The sequence below is a fragment of the Rhinolophus sinicus genome, linkage group LG04, assembly GCF_036562045.2.
Source record: "Rhinolophus sinicus isolate RSC01 linkage group LG04, ASM3656204v1, whole genome shotgun sequence".
Lineage (NCBI taxonomy): Eukaryota > Metazoa > Chordata > Mammalia > Chiroptera > Rhinolophidae > Rhinolophus > Rhinolophus sinicus.
In genome coordinates, this window is record NC_133754.1 from 184,187,900 (window position 1) to 184,207,985 (window position 20,086).

At 53.8% G+C, this 20,086-nt stretch overlaps 1 protein-coding gene across 2 annotated transcripts in view; it reads left to right on the forward strand.

The window, feature by feature from the left end:
- The window catches only part of ASS1 (argininosuccinate synthase 1), a 49,336-nt gene that overhangs the window by 25,600 nt on the left and 3,650 nt on the right, over positions 1-20,086 (forward strand). For both annotated transcript variants that reach the window (XM_019728854.2, XM_019728853.2), the window contains 5 exons: positions 2,630-2,720; positions 5,162-5,246; positions 5,848-5,912; positions 13,693-13,824; positions 18,398-18,554. In XM_019728854.2, the coding sequence (XP_019584413.2) occupies positions 2,630-2,720; positions 5,162-5,246; positions 5,848-5,912; positions 13,693-13,824; positions 18,398-18,554 (530 nt within the window). The remainder of the gene's footprint in view (positions 1-2,629; positions 2,721-5,161; positions 5,247-5,847; positions 5,913-13,692; positions 13,825-18,397; positions 18,555-20,086) is intronic.

A 20,086-nucleotide genomic window follows, 5' to 3' on the forward strand; every position in this document is an offset into this window, starting at 1 on the left:
TCAGTGCCGGCCGCCATATCTGATGGATGAATAAACCATTTGCAGCATCGATCATGCCTCTACATCATGGTTCAGTTCATGGGCCATTTGCTTCCAATTTCTCCTCTTCGGCCTGTTTCATGCTTTCTTTCGCCCTCTCCCCCCGCCCCCCCCCCAGTGTATCTCTCTCTCTCTCTCTCTCTCTCTCTCTCTCTCTCTCTTCCCTCCCTTCCGAACACCTCTCCAGAAAACATTGGAAGTGAGCCCTCCTGCGGGGATAGATAAATAGATGGTATTGATACTCAACAAACTGTTTGTCATCTGAACTGGGCTCTTAATGGGGAAGAGTGAAAAAGGCAGGCTCCAGCCATCTTGGAATGCAAAGCAAATGTCACTTTATTTCTATTTAGTTATTTTATTTAATCGGTGCTGTCTGGGTATCGGGAGGGAGCCTCCAACAGCTGCCTCCTAGTGCTGGGACACTGTCCTGCGGGGTCTCACACCTCCTCTCTTCCACATGCAAACCTTCTCATCCCATTTGGGGCTCTTTAAGAAGTGTGGCAGGAGAAGTGACAAGCACCAGATTCAAAACAGAGGGTCATGCACGGCGCAGGTGGGGGTGGGAGGGAGGCCTGCTCGAGTGTAGGGGCTCAGCGCTGGCACCTGGTTTGAGCTCAGCCTGGGCTGAGGGACCAGTGAGGAGTCCCAGGCAGGTAGGGACGGGGCTGCAAAGTCATGTCGGTCATCAGAAGTCCCAAGCTCAGGTTGACTTTGCCTTTTGGCTGAGGATGGCGCCCGGACCCATGTGTGCCCAGAGAATGTGGTGTTTGGGAGGGCTCGGGGGGCTGGGGAGCTGGGCCTTTCTCTGAAACCCCCCAGTGCCCGTCCCATGGTTAATGCTGCGCTGTCTCTGATCACATTGTGTGTGATGTTTCTCGGCCCTCAGCTTATTACAGCGGCTGGAAAACTGCTGGACAGGGCGTCCAGAGTCCCCAGGGCTGGCTCCCATGCTGGTGGGGTCGGGCAGTATGATTTGAACCAGCCCCTGTTTTGTCCTTGGTTTTCTATCTGGTCCATGAAGGCATCAGACTGGGGGTCCTCCTTAAAGACACTGCTCCTCCTTGGGTCTGTCTCTGAGGTTGGTTCTGGGTCCTTATTCCCACCCCACAAACAAAAACAGATGAAGGGATGTGGCTGGCCCCAAGTCCCACAGCACTTTGGAGGTGTGGGGGGCCTCCAGCAGAGCCCTTGTCTGAGCTCAGCAGTAGAAGCACCAACTGTCCCTGTGGGCCCAGGGGTGCAGGGACTGGGATAGTCATCCACCCCTCCATCCAGCCAACAGGCAAAGTGACCACAAGTGAGGGACCCGGCACTTCTGACAGCCCTCAGGTCCCCGAGGGGCACCCCTAGAAGTCCATCCAGCTGTCCTTCCCTCCTGCACCAGCCTCCCTGGCATTTTCGTGGGTGATTTTCATGTCTGGTAAATAGTCACTTTACAAATGAGGAGACCGAGGCTCAAGGATGTGAGGCCGCTTGCCCCAGGCCCCGCAGCCTAAGGTCTTGACGCCTGACTTTGGGGTATTTTCCATGACTCTGAAATCCAGTACATGTTTGTTGAGGGCCTCGGGTCCCCTGCACTGTGTCCAGTGGTCCACACCCGCACAGAATTCACAGCTGCAGCTACAGGCCCTCCCCCTCAGCCTCTATTTCTTCATCTGTAGATGGGGTAACAGCACTTGACCTTCTTACCAAACAGGGCTGCTGAAAATGCAAAAGAAACTGCAGATGGAAAGTGGCATGTGAATATTTGCAGGGTTTTGAAAGCAAAGATTTAGGGACTGCACTTTCCAGGATATCAGCAGGTGGACAACAGCTGGGCCTGGGGTGTCTACGGGGCGGGGGCGGGGGGGGGCACTTGAGCAGTCAGGCCCAAGAGGCCCCACCGTGGCAAGGGGCCAAGTCACAGCCTGGTGGGGAGGGGGCTGGAAAGGCGGGCAGGAACTTGGAGAGTTCCAGGCAGCCAGCAGCCCCTCCACCACTGCATCCAGACGAGAGGCCCATTTTCCAACACGCCCAAGAAAAAAATATACATAAAGGTTGATGTGTTTTCAAATGGGTTTTTGCTTTGCTCTTCCCTTTTCTCCCTGTGAGTATTAACCTTGGGGACCCCGAGGACGGCTCGGCTCGCTGGAGCACCTGCTGGGGTCATGTGTAGTCATTAGCTTTGCGGTCCATGCAGAATAAACCCCAATCCTGGGAGTCTGCGAGAGCGTGTGCGCCCACTCCCGGAAAGCCCTCCAAATGCTGCTGCCTGCGCCTCTCTGCCTCCAAAGTCACACTTTTCCTGCCTGACTTGTTCCTCTCCTGCTATTCTACCTCCAGCTGTGGGGGCGTCAAAGAAAAAGATGAGATCAAGTTGAGGGGAAAAATTGTCTGATTTCTTTAGCCCTTTGTTTCCCAGGCCCCTGGCAAGTGGAGCTGGCCATGGGCTGGGGAGTGAGAGGCCTCCTGCACTGCCAGCAGCCCCCCAATTCTGGAGAGGGGTGCAGATCTCTGCAGGAGGGGGGGAGCAGGGTGTCCAGGGACTGGCATAGCCCTGCTTGGCTCTAAGCAAGCACCCTGCCTCCAACCTCTTTCTGTCTTTTGTCAGAACCAAGCGCCCCCAGGCCTCTACACTAAGACCCAGGACCCAGCCAAAGCCCCCAGTGTCCCTGACACTCTGGAGATCGAGTTCAAGAAAGGTAGGTGCCCACCCATCTGGACTCAAGGCAGTGGACTCTTGGGGCCCTGAGTCCTTTCGCCTCCTTGCCGAGAAGCCTGGACACAAGCTGTCTGCATCCCTCTTGCATTCCTGGAGGCCAGACTTCAGGCAGGGGCTCCAAGCGTTCCCCACCACACTCTCCCCCAGAAAGCAAGACCCCTGGAAGCCTCCAGGCCTTGGAGGAAGGCACCCTCAGCTGCCACCCGCCAGATCATGGGCCCCAGATAAAGACTGAGCATTTCAGTCCAAGCAGCCACTTTCCGGCTGCTCTGGCACTTTGTGGGAGTCATTCCGCTTGCCTGAGCCTCAGGTTTCTCATCTGTAAACTGGGATAAAACAGCACCCTCATGCTTTCATGGTGTAGAATGAGGTCTAAATGGGAAGTGTTGGCCCCAGCCCCAGGAAGTGCTCAGTAAATGGCGAGACTTAGAGAGCTGGTCTCAGGGGCCCCTCTGAACCCACAGCTAAAGCCTCAGTAGTCCTCGGCTACTTGATGTTGCACCCCACACCACGCTTGCTTGTGTCTTGATCTCCTCATTCTCACTGCTATCAACAAGGAGTGTTTGCTGGCCTGGCCTGGGTGCTCAGCCTTGAGCCTGGCATCAGGGGCACCTCTTGCCCTGGAGGGTAGAGGGGAAGGCAAGGCATGCCTGGTAATGGGAGGAGCAGGAGCAGGCTCGGGGTGTGCGAGGATAGGACCTCTCCAGGAGGCTGCAGAAATCAGGGAGGCTTCCTGGAATAAGTGGTACTGGGCATGAGGGCATGGAGGCTGTTTGTACTTTAATGACCCGCCTCTTCCCAGCAGCCTGGCCAAGACAGTGGACATTTTCATCACTCCCCATCTGTTCAAACCCTTGCCTTTCACATCACTTGGGGACCTAAGTGTCCTTGGTCTCAGGCCCCTAAAGGCAGCTAGAGCACTAAGTCCCTCTTGTGCCCATTCTGTCTGAGCCAGGCCTGGTTCACAGGCATGTGGCCTGTTTGGGCATCATCTCTAAGAAGATGATGGGACGACCCAAGCAGCTCCCCCCAAAGGTCCCCCAGGAGCCCGGGAGAGCAGTGAGGGCTGGGAGGTGGGCAGGAGGCAATGGCGGGTCCTGGACACAGGCTCTGGCAGCCTTTGGTCCAGGAATAGGGTGGCCCTGAGGCTGAGCCAGAGAAGAGACGTGATCCATTTTAATGATTTCAGGACTGTCTGGAGAAAAAAAATGGATGGGAAGAACCCTCTCTGACTCCTCCATTCATCCTCTAGTTAATTTATTTGAAGTTTTAATCTAATTATTAACTATTTTAAAGGCTAAGAGGCTTTCTCTGGCAGCAGCACCAACAATGTCAGCCCCTTTCTGGGGCAGGCCCGATAATAGGACCGGGGCGGGCGAGGAAGGGAGGGGAGAGGCAGGGGGTGGCAAGAGGGGCTTATGGTTCATTATTGGGCAGACTTACATTTAATAGCAATTTACAACCAAGTTATAAAACCCCTGGAAATGGGGGTTAAGAATGAGGAGGCTGACAGCACCTTGAGCGAAGCCCCTCCAAGCGGCGCCTGGCTAATAAAGACTCGAAAGCCGCTATTGAGCCCTGATTGGCACCCGATCCGCTGGCTCCATGGTAATGAGCTGGGCAGATGGGTGGGGGATTAGCCGCCAACTTTGAACAGCCTTTCTTTGTCACTGTTACAGCTCTCTTGTTAGTCCCCTAATACATTTATTGCTCATTTCACACCGCTCGAGAAAGTGCCCCTTGCTATTCAAAGTCAACCCCGAACCCACCCACTGCCCCCCCACCCTCCCCTTGACTCGGCCCTTTCCTCCCGAAGCGGCCGCCTCCCTCCTGCCCTCCTGCCACCCCAGACCCGACTTCTCAGAATTCATGGAGCGGGCACCATTTCACCCCCATTAATCAGATGGCTGCATGCGGGTCTGGGGTACAGGGTCGGGGGCACGGGGGTCCGCCTGACAGACGTGGCAGGGGGCTGGGTGTGCATGAGTGAGTGTGTGTGTGTGTGTGTGTGTGTGTGTGTGTGTGTGAGAGCTCAGCCGCACCTCTGCCGGGCGGCCCCCGGGTAACTGGTGGGACAGAAGGTGCTCCCGGCATAAGACAATGGTGGAGCGTGAAATTCAATTAGTTCAGGGCCTGGTTCCAATTTCACAGCCCCTAAATGCAAAAGGGGCAAAGAGAATAGGAAGGGTGGGGGAGAGCGTTTTTATTGCATTTTCCCTTTCATTCTGGGGGGCTTTCTCGCCCCTTCTCTCCCCCCAGCAGGCCTCAACCTGCACAGGGCTTTTCAGGGACTCATTTGGAGTCCATATCTGTCACATCCATTTAAGGCGTTGCGGGTGGAGGGTGAGGGCGGGGTGGCAGGCACAGGCTCCTCCGCTGAGTTCCGGCCCAGAGGCCCACTGCCCTCTCCTCCCACCCTAGGGGTCCCCGTGAAGGTGACCAACATCACGGATGGCACCACCCACCGCACGTCCATGGAGCTCTTCGTGTACCTGAATGAAATCGGGTGAGTGTCTCAGCCCAGCCTGCCTCCTAGGAAACCAGTGTCCAGTCAGAAACCACTGTCACGGATCCGGCCCATTACGGCTGATGGTCGCGCCTGAGGCCTCGCGGCCAGGAGTATAGGCCTGCGTCCCACAGGCAGCCTTGGCACAATCCCACAGGTGTGATGTCTCCTAGTTTGCTAGGAGAGGCCTGGTGGCCCTCAGCCCTGGAAGGTAACAGCCCCAGAGGGTCCACTACCCCCTAGAGATGGCTTGGCTTCCTAAGACCAGGATAGAAAGAAAGAGGAGCAGTGGTTAGGGCGAGTCCCACGAAAGGACCCAGGATGAAGGTAACGGAAGCTGGAAATTAAAGTTGCTGTGTGACCCAGGCAATCCTTTCCCTGTCTGGGCCTTAGTTTCCCCATCTTACAATGGGTGGTTGGACCAGGTGACTTAGCTCAGATGTCCTCTAAGTCTTGGATCCTGAGATGGTGCCTGATGTCCTGCATGTGGTCCCGGGGTGGGCACAGGCCAGATGTGCCCAAATTGTGGCAGCCGGGTGGGTGGCATGTGACACCAGGCCTGTGGCAGCGCCTGACCCCGAGTGACCCGTCCTCCCCACAGGGCCAAGCACGGCGTGGGCCGCATTGATATTGTGGAGAACCGCTTCATTGGGATGAAGTCCCGAGGTGAGTGCTCACCCCCCAGGTGTGCTGGCTCCCGAAGCCCCCTGAGGTCCCTGTGCCACTCGGGCGTTGTGACACCCGTGCTACCTCAGTGACTTTGGGCATCTTTTCACCCCGCCAGACTCAGTTTCCCTCCTGTGCGGTGGGGATGGGCGGCCCTTTGCCACTGGCTTCCGAGAGTGTTTATGAGAAGAGCTGTCCCGAGGCTCTGAGGAGAGGAGGTCATGCTCTGCTGTGCCCCGGGTGGGTCAGCCAGGTTTGGTGGCAGACTGTGCAGGGCCGGTTTTGTGGTCGTGGTCATTGGGGCTGCACTGAGGAGGCCACGCTGAGCTGGCCTGGCAGGGGAATGCTGCCAGCGGTGGGCGCTGTGGGCTGCAGTGTGAGTGGCCAGGGCCTGAGGGCCTGTTCCAGGGTCAGGCATGGCCCAAGGCGTGGGGGCCTTTTTCTAGGGCTGGGCAGGACTCCGCCTGGGTGTAGAAGGGCTACCCTCTTGGCTAGGCTGCCAGGCCTGTGTCTGCCTCTGGCTGGGCCAGGAGAGAGGCGAGGTTGGTCCCCAAGCAGGTGCCTCTGTCTTCTCTTAGTCACAGGGCCCTGTGATTCCCTTTGTCAGTCACTCACCGAATCATCTTGACCTCACACTCCTCTCCAGGACTCAGTTTCCCCATCTGCACCCAGGGGATCTCAGCTCCCTGTGGTTCTGTGATAAAGCAATGCTACGTGGGGACCTCTAAGAGGGAGGGGGCAAGCTTTCAGCAGTTAGAGCCCATGAATAGGGCACTTGAATTTTTAAATACTGGAGGTGGGGTTGAGGTCCCCTGTTTTGACAGGTGTTTAAATCACTTTGTTTAGGGTCAATTTACAAAGATAACACAACGAAACACAACCAGGCCAAAGTATAATTCTTCAGGGTGTTTTCACTAAGATTCCAAAATCCAGAGAGAGCCGATGGCCAGATTTCAGCTTTTGGAAAAGGATGCTGGAGCGGGAGGCAAGATGCTGTGGTTCTCACCCCACGTTTGCCCTGCCCTGACTGTGACCTTGGACTTAGCATCTCTGGGCCTCAGTTTCCCAGATGTATTATAGTAGGCGTGGGGGACAGAGTTGATCCTTCAGGCTCTGACCTGTTTGGATTTATCTCAAAAGGTGTGCGGAGGAGAAACAGGAAGCGGGCCCTTGGCCTCTTTCATGTGTTTCTTCTCAACACAGCTATTATGGAAACAATCTAATTGAAACTCTGGGGAAGGCCTTGTAGAGCACAATATTACTAATTAGCTGCTCCTTTTTATCCTCTCTTACCTTTGTTAACATCTGATTAAATGTCCCTTTGTCTTAGTCTGCCCTTGAGAGCCAGCTCAATGTAGAGCATCCAAGGCAGACATGGGAGGGACGTTGGGGAGCTAGAGAGCAGTATCCTCATTTTACAGACTGGGAAACCAAGATTCAAAGTCACAGGCACGTCCCTGGCAGGACCAGGACTGACTCGCAGACCCAGAGAGGATAAGAGCTTAAGTCTGGAGTGGGCTGATCCAGTGCTAGCCTGTGTGTAATAACCGGAACTGGTGCCGTGGAGGTGCCCCATAAATGACTGTGGCCCCAGGGGGATACTGAAAGGACAAAGGTAGCCTGTCCCCTCTGGGAGCTGTCAGTGAGGCTCAGAGGTGTCCGCTAAGGCACTTATTGTCTGTTCCTCCTTTGCCCGTGGCAGACATCACGAATTGACTGTGGATGTGTCTCTGAATTGATTGTGGATGTGTCTCTGTGCTGCCGGCAGTCAGTGCCAATCAATTAGGAGTGACACTTACGGTGAAAATGAATTGCCTTCCCTTACTGGAAAGATAAGGACTGGCCTTAGGTCGCTTTGTGAAATGGCATCCTGCTTGGTGGGGAGAGCCAAGCAAACTTGAGCTGAAGGAGGTAGTGACAAAAAGCCTAGACTGGGCTCTTCTGGGAAGACATCCTGGAGGTGCTGGTAGGAGTATATAGGCTTTGACTGGTAGGATGTGGACTACAGAGGGTGAAGCAGGAGCTCTGTGGGGAAAAGCAGTGGTAGAAAAAGGTAGGAGGCACCCCGGATAGCCAGTTGGGTGGTGGGTTGGGTCTGATGGGGACCAAGCCCCTGGAGACCTGGGGAGGCATGAGAAGCTGGTGAAGAGGGTCCAGGCTTTGGTGCCAGGCTTGAGTCCCCGTTTTGGCTCCATCACCACGGGGAGAGCAGCTTGGCCTCTCTGAGGTTGTCAGCTTCTTCACTGTGAAATGGGTTGTGTGCAGATCAAACACGGAGAGCTCTTGACCCACAGTAGGTGCTGTGGGTTGGGGGATGAGAGAAGAAAAATCGCTTCCTAATTTTAGGGTGATAGCTTATTTTTACTTCTCCATTCCCAATAATTCATAGTGAGAAAGTAAAGAGTGGGACAATACATTGGGGCATTATGGATTCCCCCTCAATGAGGTTTTTATTAAGTCTACAGTAACGGGAGAAGCTGTTAATTGCCAATTATATTGAGTCCAGAGCAGGAAGGTGCTGTTGTCCGTCCGTATCTCAGTGTACGAGGGAATATGTCATTTGTATTGATTTTACAAAGCCCGTAATTGAAATTCGTTAAGGGCTTGTTTTTTTTTCGGGGGGGGGGGGAGGTTAGGGAGTTGGGCAGTGCTAGTGCCCTGGGTCTGGGGTGGCCGGCTCAGTGACACTAGAGGCTATGGGGTCAGAGGGGCAGGGGGCTGGGGAAGCTGCAGATGGAGTAGCTTTCGCTGTATTGTGGCTGTTCACATTGTCATTATCACATTATCTTTTTAACTCTGGAGGGGGGCTAATTAAGTGAAGTAAATGAAATCAGTGGGGAGGAAAGGGGGGGCAAGGCAAGCAGGAGGAAAGCAGGGAAGGAGCCAGCCCGCGTCCTGCGCTCACCCTCCGTCCTCCCCTCCCAGTCCTGCCTCTCAGGACTCACCTCTGCCCCTGCGGCCACCTCTTCCTCCTCTGACTGCCCCCTCCTCACAGCCTGCTTCCTCTTCTTTCCTCTACTCTCTCTTCCACTCTGTCCCACTCTCCTCTCCTCTCTCACTTCCTCCTTACTTCTCTACTTTCTAGCTAAGAAGGAACAAGGGCTGTGCCTGCCCGCTTACCCACCTGCCCACCCACCAGAGGCTTTGCACAGATGGAACCTTCCAGATGAAAAGTGGAGGGAGACCTGTGAAGCAGAAGCATTCACACTCCCAGAGGCCTGGGGTAGCCAGCCTCAGAGGCCCACCCTGATTCCCAGCGGGGGCCTGCAGGGCACCAGGGGCATAGAAGGTGGTTAGTGTCCCACCATCACTTGCCTCCCCATCACCATGGCAACCACCTCTCTCTTTGGCCCTTGTACCTAACAGGGGAGCCCTTGGGCTCCAGCCAACCTCCCTTCCCCCGGTCTCTCCAAATCCCTCCTTCTGGACACTGCCTTCCCAAAGGACCAGGGCCTCTGGTCCAGGTGCCCTCATTCCACCCCCACCCCGTGACCCCCGGCTGAGTTGGCAGAACCCACTCAATTCTGCCAAATTGCTCAATCCAGGCTAACCTCACAGCTCACAGCCTCAGGAACACATGAGAAGAATTTCAGCGGCAGCAGCTGGTTTGGTCCCCACCTCTTGGTGTTTGGTCCACTCTCCCCGCCCCCCCCCCCCAGTTCCTTGCCCTTCTTCCCCACCCCTCCCCTTGGCAGTAATTATGGTGTGATTGAAGCTGCTCCACAGAGAACTGCTGACACCTCTGTCTTTTTCCTGTAAACACAGGGAGATGAAAATAGACACTTGGAGCTGCTGTGTGTGTCACTCCGAAGATGTCTGTTGTCTCTTCCACAGTGACACTGAGACTCAACTGTCATTTCCTCCTCCTTTTTGCGCAGTAGTTTGTATGCCGACTGTCAAAAGCTCCAAATCCCTAGTCTTTTAGCATCAGGTTTCTGTCACTGGTTTTTTTTTTAAGTCATTTTTTTTTTTTTCCCAAGAAGAAATGCATAGAAATCATGTACTCCCTACCCCTGTGGAAAGGAGAGGGAAGATCTTTAAAATGCCACACACACACACGCACACACGACAGCAGTAACCTGAAAACAAGCTTTTTGATCAGTCACAATTAACTTTTAACACCTTCTAAGAAAAGGAGCAGGAATATTAATTGTGCTGGTGTGTTTCATGGCTGCAGCTTTTCTTCTTGGGCCACGACTCTTCCTATTTCTGCCTTGAATGGCTGATAGCCACAAGGCTGGTTCCGAGGGCTGGGGGGGAAGGGGCAGCTGGCTGTGCCCACCAGGCATTCTGCTCTTCTCGGAGTTTGGGGAGACAGCAGCAGGCCCTTGGGCAAGCCGTAGCCTTTCCTCGCTGGAAAGTACAGATGTCGTCCTCGAACCCTGCACACCACCGGTGTTGCTCCCTCTGGACGATTGGGAGGTGATGCTGGGAGTGGGCTACAGTGTTCTAGAGACGAAACCATCAGTCTGCATGCCGCAGTGTGGGGACAGTGTGTCTGGGTGCTTACCTTCAGGAAGGTGGAGGTTAGAAGGCCGAGCCGCAGGCAATTGCAATCTTCTCATTTTCCAGACAGGTTGCCCAGGGCTCAGAGAGGGGCTGCGACAGGCGCAGGTCACACAGCAAAGCCGGGCACTCTCTGTAAAGGTGTAAGTTGTGTGGGACTTCTGGTCCCCATCCCCGGCCCTGCAAATGCAGTTTGGACCAAGCCCCACAGCTGGCCCAGCCAAGGACAAGAAAGCAGGGAAGCAGCCAGGTCCCCTGGGGCTGCAAGTGAGGTGGGCGGCTCCTACTACTGGTCTACCCTGGATGCTGCTGTTGCTACTGTCTGTGTTGACATAAGGAGGGGCTTTGAAAGTTTCTTTGGGTTTTTCCAAAAGGTGGCAAAACGAATCCATTTCCCATCCAATAAATACGGAATTTCTAGTATGTGCCAGGATAAGACCAGCAGGCCTTTGCCATGATCTTGCTATAGGTGACTCTTGGGAAATTATTTTATTCTTGGTGATAGTTTCTAGGATAATTGAAAACTGACCCCTTTAGCATTGTGGTTATTTCTGCCGTTTTGGAGGCAGATATTTCTAGATGTTCTGCACACACCTGTCTTTATAAATAGACCGCTGAACGGTCGGGCCTCTCTTGGTGGCCCAGGACCATCGGGAGCCACTTGTTTGTCGTGCCATGCTGCCCCCCAAAGAGTGGCCCCAACAACTCCGGTGCTGAGTTCTTGTCTGTTTTCACAGGTTTTCCATGTCCCCCACCCCCACCCTCATGCTGTCAGCAGTGGCTTTTCTCAGACATCCATTCATCTCCACCTCCATCAGCCTTTCTCACCCCTTTCCTGGGTTATGTCTTTGAGCCTCTCTGCAGAAACTGAGCCCATTAGAACTGTGTTTACAAGAGTAAGGATGAGGCCAAGTGAGGGCCTGAGGAACTTCTTAGGGAGTCCAGGGCTGGGTCTCTTGCATACACTTGGGGATTCGTGTGTTTTCCTGCTGGGCAGGCCATTTCCCCCAAAGATCACAGCTGGATTCAGGACAGCCACGGCCGGCCGTACAAGTGAAATGGGACAGGCTCTTCTGTGGCTCATTTTAGTCATATCCACACCTGGTCTCTTTGACACATACGTCCCCTGAGACCAGGGAACCCCGGAGCCCCAGTGAAAAGGCCCCTTCTCCCTGCCACAGCACCCCAGACTTGCATGCTTCCTGTCATGCTCCAGTGAGTCCCTGATCCCTTTGCCAAAGGCCCTAAGGGGCAACCTGGAACAGAGATGGGAGACCCAGATGCTCGTCCTGGGCGTCTTGGGCAAGTCATTTCCCTCCCCGGGCCTCAGTCTCCTTATCTGTAAAATTGGCATGTTGGACAAGATCAGTCTTTTAAGGACTGCTTGGTGGAGCCCAGGGTTTACAGAGGGGCCTCTGCTCCCCCAAGTCGGACCTGAGCTAGCTATTCTATATGCTGGGCTTCTGCCTAAGACTGAATACTGGGTTTGCAGCCAGAAGTTAGGGGACCACAGCACCAGGGTGATCCTAACGGGCCTTGCCTTCAAGTTCTGACATTTCTGTGATTCCCAGACTTAGAGGTCAGAGACGAGGAAAGCTGTCAGGATGAAATTTCTGGCCCATCACACCAACTCAGTCTTGCCCACATCCCCTTTGGATTTCAAGTTGAAAACAATCTCCTTTCTGGTTTTTGCATTTTTTAAAAGGATCTTTAAAACTGAGGTAAAATACAGATCACATTAAGTTTACCGTTTTCACCATTTTAAAGTGCACAGCTCAGTGGCATAGGTACATTTACCCTGCCGTGCAGCCATCCCCCACCTCCGTCCAGAACTTTTGTCATCTTCCCAAACTGACGCTCTGTCCCCATTCCCCTCTCCCAGGCCCTGGTAACCAGCATTCTCCTTTCTGTCTGAATTTGTCTACTTCAGGGACCTCATGGAAGTGGCATCATATAGTATTGGTCCTTTTCTGGCTAGCTTATTTCACTTAGCATAATGTCCTCCAGGCTGGGTGAGGTGTCAGAACTTCCGTGTTTTTTAGGCTGAATAATATTCCATGGTGTGTATATATCACATTTTATTTATCCATTCATCTATTGATGAACATTTTCGTTGCTTCTACCTTTTGGCAGCTGTGAATAATGCGGCCACGAACATGGGTGTGCAGATCTTTTCTGTTTGTTTTTTTTTAAGAGCAACCAGTGTGGAAAGACGATGGTGGTCCATTTTAAGGATAACTGAAAACTTGTCCTTTTAATGCTGTCACATTACGTGGTGGGAAGAAAGGAACCTTTCAATGTAGCATTCATGGGGATGGGGACAGTTATTGCCCCTCCTCCATCAGGACACGAGTATGGAGCAGGTTTATTCAAGGTCAGCTGTCTGTGCTCACCTGAACTTTATTCAAGAGGCCACACTGCTGGGCCAAGAGGGAGTCTGGCCGTGTGCGCATGGCAATTGGTGCCTCAAATGTCACGTGGTGCTACTATTCGGACCTTCCTCCCAGGTCGGCTTCCTCCCATCTGGTCCAGGCAGATTGTTTAGCAAATGAAGGAACTGAACCTGAGGTGACAGAGGGTGTATTCAGCAAGACCATGGATTTGGGACCCGATCACCCACTAACCCACAGTGCCACAGACAGCACTGGTCAGGGACTCGGGGCCTAGGCTCAGGTCCCAGTTCCATCCTTCTCATGGCCTCAGTTTTCCCACCTGCATAATGGGGTCAGCGCAGGTGATTGCAAGCCCTCCACCTCAACAGTCAGGATTTCTCTGCAGAGGCATGGCTGCAGGGGACCCATTGGTGAAGGCGGCGTATGTGTGCACACGTGTACACATGTATGTATGTGTATGCATAGCCACCCCTCCTCCGGCTCCCCAGTGGAAGGGAGGAAGGGATATTTGGGGCCCTGGGCTCCACTGTAGTCGGTTTAATTACAGGTTTTCAGCCGCAGGCCGGTGGGCACGTGTTGGGAAGGAGGGGGAGCAGCTCCGAACCCTGTCATTTTCTAACGTCTGCAGGCCTCTTCAAAGGGGGGCATCCAGACATTTTCTCCACAAGCCGCAGAGTGGACTGTCGTGGCCCCAGCATGAACATAATGACAGATGCATTTTGCAGCAAGCTGGGAGTGAATGGGTCCCACCGGCTTGTCTCCTGTCAAACGAGTCATTATTTTTTTTTTTTATTTTTTTTTTTTTGTCATTTGCTGACAGTTTGGGTTTCATGCGTTTCTCTCTTTTTTCTCCTTTTCCCCCTGCCTGGAAAAATGGCTAGGTATCTACGAGACCCCAGCGGGGACCATCCTTTACCACGCTCATTTAGACATCGAGGCCTTCACCATGGACCGGGAAGTGCGCAAAATCAAACAAGGCCTGGGCCTGAAATTCGCCGAGCTGGTGTACACTGGTGTGTAGGCCCCGCAGCTGCCCCCGCCCCTCCCTCACCAACCAGCACCCGCCCCCAGTTCCACCCCTCCCACTGCCAGAGCCCGAAAGATACAGGTTGAATGGGGTCAAGTGGGGACGCGATGAGGAAGGGAGGAGGGGATGCTGGGACCCACCCTGTTCACAGGACGTCAAGGGAAACGCGCCCGTTCCCCCAAGGGGTCCGCTGCGCCCGCCACCTGCAATCTATAAGACTGCAGCATGGCCAAGGACGCATCACGGGTCATCCCCCGGGCAACCAACCTTTATCCCGCACATGCCAGTGCCGGGCACTGTGGGGACACGAGCCGTCCCAGGGGCTCCTCCCAACTTTCCTAAGAGAGCTGCAGCCAGCTCCTTTTATAGATGAAGAAACAGGCTCAGCGTGGAAGGAGCTTGTACAAAGTTACATAACGGGAAGTGGCCTCACTGGGTTTGACTCCAGGTCAGGTAGAACCTCTGTGAAGTGCCTCGAGCAGGGGGAAGGCTGCCATGGCCAAGAACTCAGCCCCACGCCTGGGCAGAACATGAGCCAGACACATGGCCAGCCCACGCGTGGAATGGTTGGTGGATGACCTTAGCACGCAGTGTATGTGGCTCCCCATTTGACACGTGAGGAAACTGAGTTTCCGTGCCTTTCCTATTATCACAGAGTTGGAATTTAGGTCTCCTGACTCCAAATCCATCCCTCACCTTGTCTAACAGGGGTCTCTAAATTCAGCCTATAATTTAGCCCATGAGCTAAGACTAATTTCTATATGTTCAAACGGTTGGGGGCAATTTTTTTAAAAAATACCATTTCATGACATGAAAATTACAAGAATTTCAGTGTCCACAGATGGTTTTCGGGGGCACAGTCATGCTCGATTCAAGTACAGGTCATCTGTGGCTACTTCTAAGCTCCCAGAAGTCTAGTCGTTGGGGGTGGCCGGTTGGCTCAGTTGGTTGGAGCTTAGTGCTAATAACACCAAGGTTGCCAGTTCGATCCCCGCATGGGAGAGACAGCATGACCCACAGAGCCTAAAATACTATCTGGCCTTTCCAGAAAATGTTTGCTGACCCTGCTCTCTAATATTCATAGCTCCCTAATTTGAGAAATCACATCAAACAGCCTCTCCGAGCTGTTGGGGGAACAGGCTGCTGCCTGAGGCCGACCTTGACGTCGGGGGCGTGGACGTCAGGGGAACCCGGGAAAGTTAATGTTAATAATAACTCCCCGGGATTGGCCTCCACTGCCCTCACCTAGTTCCCTTGTCCTCCACCCTGAGGATCTCTTTCCTTTGGAAACTTCTAATCATGGGAACTCACTTTGGGATTTTAAGAGGACTCTTGGTTATTGGCTGGCGTCACTTCTCCCTCCCATTGTTTCCGGCAGCTTTGAAACCGAGTCCCCCCTTTCCAGGTACAGACAGGTGTTTAAATACCATTGTCTCCTGCGGACTCTCTTACTCCACGGGGTTTCAGCGCTGAAAGGTGGATTTCGGTTACAAAGTGGGAGAGTCATTAAGACATGGCAGGCTGCAATGGGGGAAACAGCACCTGGCTGGGCTGCTTCTGCTCCGAGGTGTCCAAGGAAGCTGAGCGGGGGCAGGCAGCCAGCCTCCCTCCCACGGTAGCATGGCTGCCACCTCTCCTGCTGTGGGGCCCTGAGCGGGGCACTGGCGGGTGTTACCTAATCTCAGCTGCACAGAGGTGAGGAAATTGAGCCCCAAGCAGGTGAAGACACTTATCCAAGGTTTCATAGCTGCCGAGCGGTGGCTGTGAGCCCAGGACAGGCCGGCTTCAAAAGCCAACTTCTCGGCCACTCTAAAAAATCCTAGGGGCAGGGAAGGTCGTATGGGCCATTACAAGGGGTGATCAAGGGCCTTGGCAGCATGCACAGGGGAGCCCCGGGTGTCTGAAGCACAGCTTGGACCCTGGCTATGGACTCGGTGCCTCTACGCTAGGCCACCCGGGTTGCAGCTTTGCTCTGTCAACCACCGAGCCCTCTAAATGCAAAAATGAGTTACAGTGGTTAGGAGGCTTCAAAGGAAATAAAACCTCAGGGTGAAGGAGAAGGGATGAAACGAGGGCAGTGGAGGCTTATCCTGTGCACTTACTATTAATACTAACTTTACCCAGGGACCCCTGACGTCCAGGCCCCTGTAGATGTCAACATCGGCCTCAGGCAGCAGCCTGTCGTCCCCCAACAGCTCAGAGGGGCTGTTTGATGTGATTTCTCACATAAATGTCATAGATCACGGGTTAGCTTGGGCCAAGTTACTTAACCTCTCTGTGCTTCACTTTCCTCATCTGAAGAGTGGGGATAATAAGCCTGCCTGTCTTGTAGTGAGGACTGAATGCATGAATATTTGTAAAGCGTCTAGAACAGTATCTGGCATGAAACGCCATTCCAGCTTGTGTTAAATAACCACGAATGCCTGGTGTGGGCTCCAAGCGTGGAGGAAGGAGACAGAGGCCTCGCCTCTGGCTGGGTTTATGATCTTGGGTAGGTCTGTCTCCTCCCTGAGCCTCAGTTTCCCCTCCTGTAAAGTAAGGGACACTGGTCTTTTCCCAGATCTGTCTAGCTCCTCAGTGATACAGACTGTCACTCTGCTGTGACACCTGGCTTCCTCGGACCCCCTGTGGTCTTAGGGCACAGATAGGACCACTGAGGCAAGGAAGCCTTTCTGTCTTGGCCCCAGTCCTAGATGCCCTGGTTACTGTGACCTCTGTCCTCTCACCCCCAAATTTCCTGGTCTACCTGTATGGAGTTTGTACAGGCTCCCCACCTCCAGGTCCTGAGAGACCCTGCCCCCCCATACAAGGTCATCCTGGCAGGACCACAACTTCAGGACCCATCTCATTTAGTGGGCACAGCTCACCTGCTCTCCCCTTGCCTCAGTTTCTGCGGCAGTAAAATGCGTGTAATGTACAACTCACACAGAGGGTTGTCATCCCCATTAGGAAAGTGGTTGGCCCAGGCCCAGGCCCCACCTACAGCACATCCACAGGCCTGGGACACGTAGGGTCTACCCCATGCAGCACAGGAAGCTCACTGTCCGCCACCCCAAGCTGGGTCTGCTTGGAAAAGAAATCTGAGCACCAGACCCCCACGGGATAGAGGTGGGAGATCCTGGGATAAAGCCCAGGCCAGGTGCTCCCACAGGGGTCTCTGTCCCCCTATCTCTGGCTCCATCTACTGCCTGTCTTCCAGCCTGGGAACTTAATGATGTAATTACCCCTACTTAGTCAGAAAGATGGCCAAGCCCAGGACAAGGGGCATGGTGGGGGGTGGGGCCATCAGGGTCCCCGCCCACGGGGTCTGCGCACTTTAAGATCTCGCTGTGTGGCTTCGGACAGGCTCTTGCCATTCTGGGTGTCTGTCTCCCTGGATATAGTGAGGACTGATGGAGGCCGTGTTCAAATCTCAAATGAGATGCTCAGAGCTTAGCTTGCATCCTCACTGAATGCACACAACCCCCAGCGAGTGGTTAGTATATTATCACACTGTGTAAATGAGGAACTGAGGCACCTAGAGGTTGCTTGTCAAAGTAGAACTGGGGGATGTGAACTCACATGGCAGGTCACCAGAGAGCCAGGACCCAAACTCTTCTCTGCCTGCCCAGCCCTCCCCCACCTCTGCAAGCCACCAGCCCCCATCCCAGAGGTCTGCTCCCCTTTCCCACGGAGAGCTTCAGCAGGTGCCCCTGGAGGCCTGGGCCTCCAACAATAGCCACAGACCTGGGGCTGACCCAGCCCTTTATCAGGGCAGGAGATCACAAGCCATCTGGCCTCACAGCTGCCCAGGTGGGCTCACCTTCCCAGCTCCATTTCAGAGAAACCCTACCCCTTGTGCACCCCTGTCCCTCCCCCAACCCGGCCAGCCTTCCTGCCGGCCCCTCAGCAGAGACTAGAATGGAGCAGGCTGTCCACAGGTCTGAGCCTGCCAGTGCTGGGGACAGGGCCTGGGGGTAGGGAGGTACCCCATCTCTCAGGCATCTCATGCACTGATGGGATGTTCCAAACATAATCAGGAAAGCTCCAAGGTGGTCATGTGAAGCAGAGTTGTTTCCACTTGGGCCAACTGAAGGCCTAGGCCCCCCCACTGCAGTCTGTGTGATCTTGGAGAAGTTGCTAAACTTTCCCGAGCCTCACTTCCTCACCCAGAAAAGCTGCCCTCGTAAAACTGAGCTCCCTGTGGACAAAGGATGGGGTCCCTTTACCACTGTCCCCAGCGCCTGTCCGTGGTGCTCCCTGAATGTCTGTGGCCTGAAGCAGTGAGTTAGCGCCCCTCCTCCTGACCCTTGGGGGGTTGACTGGATGGCAGGGACAAGGGAGAGCACCTCCTTACCCACAGGAGCCCTCAAGGTCACAGGAGGGGCTCCCGGGCTTGTTCCTTGATGTGGCTGTTTACAAGTGCACATGGTGCCGGAACTCAGCAGTGAACAAGGCAGATCCAGGCCATGATGGGGTGTAGCACTGGTGCCCTTCCTGAACCCCAGTCCCCCCACGCCCCGGCCCAAGGCCAGCAGCATGGTGGCCTCCCTAGGTCTCTCACTTTTTTCTCCCCATAGGATTCTGGCACAGCCCTGAGTGTGAATATGTCCGCTACTGCATCGCCAAGTCACAGGAGCATGTGGAAGGGAAGGTGAAGGTGTCTGTCTTCAAGGGTCAGGTGTACATCCTTGGCCGGGAGTCCCCACTGTCCCTCTACAATGAAGAGCTGGTGAGGTAGGTGCCCCCACACCTGTCTTACTGCTGGTGCATGTCCTCATGTCCAGTGTCTCTTCTGACTGGCTTTCTCAACAAGGATGTGCCTGAGCACATGTCAGGTCCTGTGCAGAACATGGGAGTGGGGGGAACTGTCAGGAAGAGTGTTGATACCACCTCTGCCTTTGTGGAACCTTCAGGCTAGATGGGAGAAATGCACCAATCAAATGATCAACTGAATGGAGAATTAGGAAGGGTGGCACCGGGCTATGAGGAGGTATAGGATACTCTGGCTGGGTATAATAATGGGGGTGTGGAGAAATTTCTTTGAGCTGATCCCCAAAAGATAAGAGTATGTCATGTGCAGAGGCTCTAAGCCTTGGAAGAATCCAGAACACCCCAGGCACTACAAGAACCTGAGGGACAAAGGGCCAGAGTGTGAGGGTCCTGGAGCCAGAGCTGAAAAGGAAGGACGTGATTGGATCTGTGTGTTTCGAGAGTCCTTCTGGCTGCTCTGGAGAATGGGTTTGAGCAAGGTGGGAGCTGGCAAGGGTGGAAACAAGGGCTTCCCAGGGACATGTTTGTGGTGGCTTGAACCAGGTTGATGGATTTGGCAAATATTTAGGAGGTGGACTAAAAAGGGCTTGATGTAGAGGGAAATAGAAAGCTCCAGAATCACCTGGATTTTTTTGGCATGAGCGGCTGGGTATACTTTGGTGTCAATTACTGAGCCAAGGGAATGTTCTTGAGGTAAGCTCATGCTCTTGAGGTTGGGATTTCTTTGAAGTAGGCTAGGAGAACTAGCTCATTGGACATAGGAGTCTAGAGTTGAGGAGAATGTGGGTTGAGGACATTGGACAGTGGTAGACATCTCAATGTTTTCTGAAGTCGAGAGGAGACTGTAGGGGAGAGTCAGTGAGATGAATAGAGAGCCAAGGATGGGGACCTTGATGGGCTTCCTCACTGATGGGCCAGGCCAAGGCACTGAGAAGGATGCGAGGAGAATAGGAGAGGCCTGGTGGGCTGGGTCAGAGGTAGCAATTGCCTATTAGCTGTGCCTATGTTTGCATTGTGAATGAGAGAGTGGCCTTGACCATGGAGCAAGGCGTCTCTTTGGAGGTCACCTGGTCAAACAAGAGGTGGGGGACAGATCCCTGTGGGACAGACTGCCACAACTGACTCAAGTCCCAGGCTGAGGCCAGCTCTCCCCTCCTGGAAGCCAGTTGAGAATTAAAGTACAAGTTTTGTTTGGTAGTCAATATTATTTTTCTCTTTGCCTCTCTTCGCCGTGTTGAGTTTCTCCCCACTTCAATCTTTCTAAACACTTTATAAGCCATAAATATAACCGAATCCGTTTAGATCAGTCGGGGTAAATGTCAAATTATCTTCTCTCTTTCTCTCTCTGGCTCTTTCTTCCCTCCCCCTCCAAATCAACAGCCTCTAATAATCTGCCCAACCCTTCATTAAGCCTTACAGTCTCACTCAGGGAGATTAAATGAATAAAGTAAAAAGGGAAAGGGGAAAAAAAGAGAGAAAAGCAGGAGCATTTATTC